Below are 10,525 nucleotides of genomic sequence, written 5' to 3'. Positions count from 1 at the left end.
GAAGTTGAATGTATTGATGCCTCTCCACTGTATGGGTTCAGAAATGTTCAATAAAAAATAAGTATAAAAAAAAAAAGAAAAGATAATATTGTAAGTTTGAATAAGTTTTAATGCTCTAAGTGCTTCATTCTGCATGGCTTTCTCACTCTCAAAACACCCTAATTAGGCCTAAGAGTTTATCTCATATGCATGAGATGTTATCTCATATCTCATATGTAGCAAATAAACTTTTAGATGTTATCTACTACATAGAAGATAAACTTAGGTTTTGGCCAACATTTCACACAAAGAATTTTTATTTTAAAACATCATCTTTACCAAAGAAAAAATGACAGGTGACATGTGATGGACACTGAGAATGAGCAGGAATAATTTAATTTAGGCCAATTTTGCATTTTTACATAAACACCCTAGAACTGCATGCTGTCGTGTTTCTGCATTTTGAATCCCAGATATCAGTTTTGGGTCAAACTGTTACATACTGTGACATCCACAGAACTGTAATGTTTTATTATTATGTTCTGACCAAAAATCACCAATCACTAATCACTCCTTATGAGTTGCTTAGCAACTATGTTTTACATCTACAAATCTAAAGTTAATCTATAATTCTTTGGGGAAGCGTTGTAAAGCACTTAAAGCAGTTAAATAGTTGAGATTTGGAACAAAACCAGAATATGTCATATAAAGTTAATCCTCTAATTTTGGGACTGTCAAACATTTCTACATAACTGCCATCTTGTTTAGTGATTTTGGATAATTATTTGTATTTTTTTCACCAGGGAAATGCAGTTATGGCCAATGAAGCTGTGAGTAGAGGAACATTCCTATTTTTCAATGAGGATTTGCATTTAATTTTATACAAATTAAAATAACTCCTATTTTTTCTGGTATCTACTGTGTACTACATACCTCTTATGACATCCTGCAAACGATGCCCTCTTTTCCTCAGCAGTCATTGGCTCCTTGACCCCGTTGTCGTGCCGACTGTGCCTGGGTTCATGGTGACTGTAACCATGGCCGCCACCCTCAGACAGAGAGAACTCTCCGTAGCCCTTCCTCCGGGCCTTCTGCCGCAGTTTGTTCCTGTAGTGCTCAATGTCAGACTTTTGTTTCAGCCCACCGTGGTTTGCCTGCAAACAATCCATATTGATTTCAAGCAATCATAATTACCTGGCTCTATCCACTTAGAGGCTACCAATTGAAAGCATTTTTTTTCTGATGAACTTTTTCACTTTTGAAAAGGTTTTTGTCCTTTTTTTCTAGTGAAATGACTTGAGTTTGATTTAAAATCAACATTTTTTAACAAGCATTACAGTTCGTAATTAGAAAATGTGTCACACCCTGAATATGATATTTTCTACTAACGCAAACTTTGGAAAACCAGAAGGCACTGAGGGGATTGTCTGATATTATGTTAAAAGATTGAGGGACAATAAGCCTGTGTAACGAAGTCTCAGCTGCAGAGATGTAAAGTCTATGAAAATGTCTGGACGGGACCAGCGGGAGAAACACTACCGCACACATTCAGTTGGCCACATATCACTAAGTAAACACAGTGAATTGATTAGGCGCCTTTTTGGAATCTTCCATTTTGGAATACAGTGTCCAGTCATTATTATACATCCATGGTACAAATAAGCTGTATTGGCATCCTTTTGGTGCGTCACTACTCTGCTATGGTATACTGGGAATACAGAAAGTTTTCCCTGGCAGTAATAGGATTAATTAGCATTTAGTGAACTTGGTGAACTTGACAAAGGCTTGAATGTAAACGACATGCTCATCATGCCCGATGAGTGTGAAGTATGTATGTACTATGTACTTTATATGGTGGCAGACAGGGGCAAACGCACTGCATCTTAAAGATGAAAGGTGTACACCGTTGTGAAACGGTGTGCCACTGCTTTGAGATGATAGACTGTAAATATTAAATCTATGTTTGAGATATGTTTTCACTTGTTTGGTGGGTCTCTAGTTTATTGGCTTAGGTCCCAGGTGATACCAAATCAGCAGAGACGTGTCTGTAAACTTGTGGCAACAAAAGGGCATAGCACGCTCTCACTGTGGGGTTGAATATCAAGCTGTTCCACTTAGCGGTCCCCCTAGAATAGTGTTAATTTCATTAGACGAGACTAAATATTAGGGATGAACGAGGACAGCATTATCTGTATCTGTATCTGTTTACCACATGAATTATCTGTATCCGTATGTGTACTCGGACTGGGCGGGGCCTAACACGGAAGTGGGCAAATTTAACCCGGAAGCGTGTCGGGTTGTCTTGAATTGGGCGGGGCTTTAACCGGTATGTTATTTTAGCATGCAATTGACATGGGTTGATCAGAAATTGTTATATTTATTGCAGATTAGAAAACTATTTACATGACAGCATCAGCATTGAGCTTCAGATCAATGGTGTTGTCATGGTAACAAACAAACTATATACATAACAAGTTCTGCAACAATAAATACAACAAGGCGGTTGCAATTATTAAGTTAAATGTAATGAACAAGAGTTTTCTTACTCAATGTACTCAATTTTTTAACTTTAAATTTTTCTGTGAACAGTGTGATAATTTCTTTTTTTTGGTTCTTTTTTATTTTCACACCAGGTATGTGTGAGTGTGTTTGTCTGTGTAAGTAAGTGATACAGAGAGAGAGAGAGCAAGAGAGAAACAAAGAGAGAGAGAGAGGGGCGGGGGGTTGGAATGTGGGTGTGTGTGTGCGTGTGTGTCTGTGAGTAAGAGATACACATAGAGAAAGAGACCGGGGCGGGGGGTTGGAATGTGTTTGTGTGGGTATCTTAATTTGTAATATTATTTATTTATACCGCAACTGCCTTTTATGTTTTTTTATAAGACACAGCAAGAAAGTTTCAGACACTCAAAAAAACTGGTTAGAGCCAGCAGGCAGTTTAAAAAAAACAAAAAACTCCGATGGCAGAGATGCAACGCGGGTCGCATTCTACCAAGCACTATGTCTAAACAAACCCCACGGTTACCAGAAGTCTCCTGGGGCCTGTTGCACGAAACTAGGATAAGGAATTAAGCCGGGATATTCAAGTTATCCTGGATGAATTTAGCTTGGACTCGGTTGCACGAAACCAGATTGAATTAAGCCCAGCCAAGTAACCATGGAGATTAATTCTTTGCGGCTAGCCTGGTTCAGAGCAGGCTAACAGCCAGGCTAAGATTAATCCTGGAGTCTCATGTGTCAAATCAGTTGCCGTCTGATCCGAAATAAACGTGTTTAACAGATATTCTATTGTCTTCTGCATGTGTTCTGCTTTAATTTTATTAACATGTGTCAAAGGTGGATTACACTGTTAATATGTTTGCATGGGTTTGCTGTGATTTTGGTTTAGGTTAATTGCATGTGTTTGCTGTGTTTTCTGTTTGGGTTTATTGTGGCATGTCTTGAGTTTGTTGTATTGCATGTTTGGTTTTGTGGTGGCTTTATTTCCTTATTCTAGGTGGGTTTTCTTTATGGAGACTGGAGACCCCCCCCCTGTTTGTTGTTGTCGCTCAGACTTAACAAGCTCAGAATTACACAAGTGGACACACCTGGGCTTGATGAGGGCAGGTGTGTGAGAACAAGGCGGTAAAAAGGGGAGAAGCGGAGGAGAAGCGGCGGAGAAGCCACGGGGAAGCAACGGGCGAGGGCAAGAGGCAGCGCGGAGAGAAGAACTGGCGGAAGAGCAGGGAAGCAGGAGAGCAGAGCAGAATCGAAGCAAAAGAAGTGAAGCCAAAGAGACACGGAGGATAGTGGTAGCTGAGACGAGTGGATGGATGGGAGAAGCGTCTACGATAGACACTCCGAGAAGGACTGAAACGCGAGAAAGCAGATAAGTAAAGGAAAGTCTGCCGGCTATCCTCGGAGAGTGTGTGGCGTGAAGTACTGCTTGTGATCTGTGTTCTGAGAGCTCTCTCTCTGTTCCCTCCCAGTACCAGCTACGGAGCGACGAAGACGCTACGCCGACCAGAGAAGAAGGACCCAGGCTTCCGGGAGTGAAACGTGGCTGCCGTTTGCATCATTGCTGCCTTGGACTGAAACGAACATTGAAACATAAACGATAAGGACATGATTCTTAGCATAGTTAGTATAGTACAGGAATTTTAACCCTTCCTTGCTGTCTTTTTTATACTTGTTGGTTGTTAGTCTTAAACTTTTTTTTAGAATAGAATAAAGAATTACATTTAGACCAAGCTGTGTTGTGGTCTCCTATTTGTCAGTGGGAAGATTTTAACTGCTGGTAGACCTCTATTAGTTTTTAGAAAAAGAAGGAAAACTCCCCTCCTCGCGGCGGGGTTGTGACATTTTGGCGTTGTCAGCAGGATTACCAGCTCCACTGAAAAATATGGACCAGACACCAGGTGGTAGTAGTACAATCCACCAGCAGGGGGTAGCAAGAGTCCAGCCGTTATGGCTCAGTTTGTTATGCCATGGTTTATGGGGGCTGCGTGGATACCAAAATTCACTGGAGATAGAAATAAATTTGGAGACTGGAGGGTTCAGGTGGAGGCCATGCTGAGGGCTCAAGGACTCACTTAACAGCAGCAGGCAGACTTCTTGCTGGGGGCTTTAGAAGAGGATGCTAAACGAGAATTACTACTTGTAAAACCCGCACAAAAGGATACCGGAGCTAAAGTATTACAACAGTTGCAAACCCTGAACGCTAAACCAGCCACTAAAGTGCAGTTGAGAGCAGCTTTTTTTAACTGTAGACAGCGAGCAGAAGAATCAGTGAGTGCTTATATATTAAGACTAAGAGAATTTCTTTCCAGATGGCAGGCGCAAGATACAGGTGTAAGAGAGGACGGAGCGGACTTGTTGTTGGACCAGCTGATGGTGGGGTTATCCAATAATAATATTATCCAATTATGGGCCGGATCCAATAAACAGGAGTTGAGTCGTCAGCTCCGGCGGGATGAGCATCTGACCTTCAGTGCAGTCTGTAACGAAGCACGGGCACTGGAACAGGAACTACAAGAAGGAGAGGAGATTACTATGTCTCAGAGAATTGTAGCTCCACAAACACAAAAAGAAAGGCCCCACTTGGAACAACTGAAAAGCCAGTTGCGACATGAACTGCAGCAGGACCTGATGGGCGAGGTGCGAGAACAGATGAAGACCCTCTCAGCCAACCTAATGGAAGAGGTCAGGACCCAATTAACGAGGGATCCGTCGTCAGCCCTGAGCGACCTACCAACAACGGGTCCAACGCATACGTCGCGACAAAGGCCACAAGGGTCTAGGTCGGCTTACCAGTGGGATACAGAGGGTCAGCCCATCTGTCTGTGCTGTGGCGAAGCTGGACATATGCAACGCTGGTGCCCACGTAGACCATCCAAGCGATGGGATTTTTAATCACCCCTACCACTGAGGGCCAAGTAGTGGGGGCTGTTGGACAAGAGGAAGGGTCGGTGTTACAAGAGAGGTCTGCATTGATCGGTGAGTGCCCTAGCGTTGTTATAAAGATGAATGAAAAGGCAGTGCCATTTGTGTTAGATACAGGGTCACAGGTCACCCTTCTGAGTGAGACTTTGTTTAATAAGTATCTGACAGGTACCTGCTCTACCAACACTACTGAAGCCCCTTGGTTGACTCTACGGGCAGCAAATGGTCTGAAGATTCCCTACATTGGTTATGCTTTAGTTGATTGTCGATTGAGTTGAATAGGAAGCATCTGTGTTCCGGCAAAGGGTGTAATAATAGTGAACAATGAGTGTTTGGGACCCACTAAAGGGATACTTGGCATGAATATAATTAATCCTGTGTGGTCTGCTCTTACTCAAGGGAACCATCCAGGGTTGGCCGCTTTTAAGACCACCATGCCACTTGTTCAGAGCCAGGCTTGGTTTAGAGCTTTTGCAGAGTGTCGTCGGATCGCTGGAGGGGAGTCCCTTCCCCCCTACCAAGGCCAAGTCAAGTTACCACGCCAACAACCAGTGATCATCCCACCACAGACGGAAATGCTGGTATGGACACAGGTATCCGAAGGGGCCCAAAAACAGGATTGTAACATGATGATTGAATCTCTTCCAGACAGTGGTGCAGAGTGGTGCGTGGGCCGTACGTTGGCAGTGATATGTGATGGAAGGGTCCCTGTACGGCTGTGCAACCCTAATCCGTATCCGGTAGAGATTCCCCAGCGACAGCCGCTGGCCCAAGTGACAGAAGTGGCTACAACTGACATTCAAGGAGAACGGGAGCTGGTTTTTAACAACGTAACAGCGGATGTGGTGGAGGTTGAGGTGAGGCACACTGGAGTGGAAGACACAACCGGATCACACCCAGCAGTGACTCTGCAGGGAGATGGACTGACCCCAGACCAACAGGGTGAGTTGACAAATTTGTTACACAACTGGTCAAAAACCTTTGCTTGTCACGATGAAGATTTCGGCTGTACAAGCGTGGTGAAACATCAAATCCCCACGGGTTCAGCTCCCCCCAGTCGTGAGCGGTACCGGACTGTTCCCCCTAGTCTCTACACGGAATTGAGGACTTTGCTGCAGAATATGCTGACGGGTGGAGTAGTAAGAGAGAGTGCAAGTCCCTGGGCAGCTCCAATCGTGCTGGTGAAGAAAAAGGATTGGAGTTGGCGGTTCTGTGTGGATTACAGGAGGCTGAACGCGTGTACCCACAAAGACGCCTACCCGCTGTCTCGGATCGAGGAGGCGTTGACTGGACTAAAGGCTGCCCGATGGTATTCTACCTTGGATCTAGCAAGCGGGTATTGGCAGGTCGAAATGCATCCAATGGACAGAGAAAAAAACGCCTTTACCACGCCGTTCGGGTTTTATGAGTTCAACCGGATGCCCTTTGGATTGTGTAAAGCCCCTGCAACTTTCCAACGGATTGTGCAACGTTGTTTAGGCAACTTGGTAAATGACTCTCTGCTGATTTACTAGGATGATGTGGTTGTGTTCTCTCCCGATTTCAGGAGTCACCTGGAGGAGGTGTTTCGGTGTCTCCATGAACATGGGTTGAAGCTTCAACCCACAAAGTGCCGTTTGTTTCAGTGAGAGGTGACGTACTTAAGGCACGTCATCAGTGAACAAGGAGTGTCCACTGATCCAGAAAAGACTATTGCAGTAAGGGACTGGCCAATTCCTCAGACGGTGAAACAGGTAAAATCCTTCCTGGGTTTTGCAGGCTATTACCGGCGGTTCATACCCGCTTTTTCTAAAGTAGCCCTCCCCTTAAATGCTCTAACTCGCGGAACGACTACACAGAGTAAAAATGCCCCAATCACGTGGGCGCCGGAATGCCAACGGGCCTTTGATCAGCTCAGAGAGGCGTTGCTTACTACCCCTGTGTTAGCCTACGCAGACTTTTCCCAACCATTTAGGCTATACACGGATGCCAGCCTAGATGGGTTGGGGGCGGTATTGGCCCAAGTGCAAAAGGGGAGGGAGAGGGTTATTGTCTATGCTAGCCATAGCCTACAGCCCACTGAACGGAACGATCAGAACTATAGCTCTTTTAAGTTAGAACTGCTAGCTTTGAAATGGGCCGTGACGGAGAAATTCAAAGACTATTCGTATGGGGCTGAATTCACTGTGTTCACAGACAACAACCCACTGGTCCACCTGGAGACTGCTCGTCTGGGCGCAGTGGAGCAGCGATGGGCAGCCCAACTAGCAAACTCTAGGTATGTCATCAAGTATAGACCGGGTGCCCAAAATAAAAATGCAGATGCTCTCTCCAGGTTGCCAGAAGTACAGGACCAAACACCCTTCCTCGCCGGCGGAGCAGTGGTGGAGGAGCCGCCCGGGGCAGAGAGACAGGACCCAATGCTGCCCCTCACCAGCGGAGCAGTGGTGGAGGAGCAGTCCTGGGCAGACCGACAGGCTGGGGACCCGGAACTGAGGCTGATACGACAGCGGAAAGAGCAGGGGCTGCCACCTTTGGAGACCAACCGCCAGGACTCTCCATACATACACCAACTACAGCGAGAATGGGATAACCTGGTGCTACGAGATAACATTCTGGGGCGACTACATCAGGAGACGGGGATTGGAGGAGAGGTTTTTCAAGTGGTGGTCCCCAAACGAGAAACTAAGGAGGTGTGGGGGATGTACCATGACAAGATGGGACACCCGAGTGGAGAAAGGACCCTCACCACCCTGAAACGGCGTTGCTATTGGCCGAGGATGAACGAGGACGTAAGAGAGTGGACAGCAGCCTGCCCCCAATGCGTTTGTGCGAAGGCTGGGGCCGAGGTAAAAGTTCCCCTTTTACCCATTTTGACTAGTTACCCATTTGAAGTAGTGGGGGTAGACTACCTGTCTTTGGGGCGGCTGGAGGATAGGCACCCCTACATATTAGTTATAACGGATCTGTTTTCTAAGTATGCCCTTGCAGTACCGACCCGAGACCAGTCAGCGAATACCACAGCCCAGGCCCTGTACAACCACTTGATCCAGATCTTCGGCTGCCCCGAGCGTATCCTGACTGATCGAGGAGCAGCATTTGAATCATCAGAAATGAAAGAACTGTGCCAGCTTTATGGCTGCCTAAGGAGCCGCAGGGGAATGGGGCATGTGAGAGGTTCAACCAGACTTTGCTGGGGCTGTTGAATTCCTTGGAAGAAGTAAACCAAGCCCAGTGGCCAAGTCGACTGCCCGCTCTTGTACAGGCATATAACAACACCTTGCACAGTACCACCGGGATTAATTTGGAAGACATGCCAGGCTGCCCGTGGACTGGGTAGCCGGGTTGAAGCCTACGATGGAGCCCCATACCCTGTCGGGTTGGGTGAAGGAACACCAAAGAGCCTTAAAACAGGCTTATCAGACAGTAACCCAGCAAATGCGACAACAGCAGGACCGGGATCGGACCAGATATAACAAAAGGACTCAGCTGGCGCCACTGCTTCCCGGAGAACGAGTGTTGGTCAGAAACTTCCGCAGGAGGGCTAAAGGGAAGTTGAATTGGCGGTGCGTCCCAGAACCATATGTGGTGGTGAAACACCTGAGAGAAGGTCATCCGGTCTACCTGCTTCAGCCAGAAGGTAAAGAGGCACCCACTCGTACAGTACATAGAAATAACCTACAAACATGCCCATTGGACCTGTTACAATCCAGACAGGAACCAGAGGAACCGCAGCCTGCTGTGTCCCCGCAAACTGAACCCATGCCCCCTCCAACGTGTTGGCTGCCCAGATGGGTGGCAGCTGGTCCTAGCCGGCCACTAGTGGAGCAAGACCCGGTATTGGACCAACCACCTGGCCCTCCAGTAGAATTGGCAGCCCAACAAGAAAGAGTAAGCCCATTGACGATACGCCGCTCTATACGGCCAAATTTGGGACTGCCCCCAGCTCGGTATAATAGTGAGTAGATGGTTGGGACAACCACCAATAAAGAGGGGGGGAAATGTCAAAGGTCGATTACATTGTTAATATGTTTGCATGGGTTTGCTGTAATTTTGGTTTGGGTTAATTGCATGTGTTTGCTGTGTTTTCTGTTTGGGTTTATTGTGGCATGTCTTGAGTTTGTTGTATTGCATGTTTGGTTTTGTGGTGGCTTTATTTCCTTGTTCTAGGTGGGTTTTCTTTATGGAGACTGGAGACCCTCCCCCCTGTTTGTTGTTGTCGCTCGGACTTAACAAGCTCAGAATTACACAAGTGGACACCCCTGGGCTTGATGAGGGCAGGTGTGTGAGAACAAGGCGGTGAAAAGGGGAGAAGCGGAGGAGAAGCGGCGGAGAAGCCACGGGGAAGCAACGGGCGAGGGCAAGAGGCAGCGCGGAGAGAGGAACTGGCGGAAAAGCAGGGAAGCAGGAGAGCAGAGCAGAATCGAAGCAAGAGAAGTGAAGCCAAAGAGACACGGAGGATAGCGGTAGCTGAGACGAGTGGATGGATGGGAGAAGCGTCTAAGATAGACACTCCGAGAAGGACTGAAACGCGAGAAAGCAGATAAGTAAAGGAAAGTCTGCCGGCTATCCTCGGAGAGTGTGTTGCGTGAAGTACTGCTTGTGATCTGTGTTCTGAGAGCTCTCTCTCTGTTCCCTCCCAGTACCAGCTACGGAGCGACGAAGACGCTACGCCGATCAGACAAAGGTCCAGGTGTGATGTGGTCATACTTTCGCACTCTCATCAGGATCCTAGCAGCACTGTTCTGGACATATTGCAGTTTCTGCAGACTCTTGTTAGGGATCCCGATGAGAAGTGCGTTACAGTAGTCCAGTCTGGAGCAGACAAAGGCATGGACCAGTTTTTCAGCATCAGCTAAGGTGAGTGTAGAACGGAGTTTTGCAATATTTCTGAGATGATAGAAGGAGATCTTGCAGAGGTTTTTGATATGGGCTTCAAAGGTGAGTTGTGGATCAAATCTTACACCAAGATTGGTGACTGTTGTGGAGAGGGGAATGTCTTGGCCAGAGATAGTTATGCCGGTTATGGAGGATGACTGGACTTGATGTGAGGTGCCAACAAGTATTGCCCCGGTTTTGGAGCTGTTTAACTGGAGAAAATTGTGTTTCATCCACGCCTTTATTTCCTCCAGACAGGTGGTGAGTGTTG

General features: G+C 46.6%; 1 protein-coding gene across 2 annotated transcripts in view; it reads right to left on the bottom strand.

The window, feature by feature from the left end:
* The window catches only part of kiaa1549la (KIAA1549-like a), a 220,819-nt gene that overhangs the window by 21,666 nt on the left and 188,628 nt on the right, over positions 1–10,525 (bottom strand). For both annotated transcript variants that reach the window (XM_034878301.1, XM_034878302.1), the window contains one exon: positions 913–1,133. In XM_034878301.1, the coding sequence (XP_034734192.1) occupies positions 913–1,133 (221 nt within the window). The remainder of the gene's footprint in view (positions 1–912; positions 1,134–10,525) is intronic.

The sequence above is a fragment of the Etheostoma cragini genome, chromosome 8 (assembly GCF_013103735.1).
Source record: "Etheostoma cragini isolate CJK2018 chromosome 8, CSU_Ecrag_1.0, whole genome shotgun sequence".
Classification (NCBI taxonomy): domain Eukaryota; kingdom Metazoa; phylum Chordata; class Actinopteri; order Perciformes; family Percidae; genus Etheostoma; species Etheostoma cragini.
This window is presented reverse-complemented; position numbering and strand designations above follow the sequence as displayed.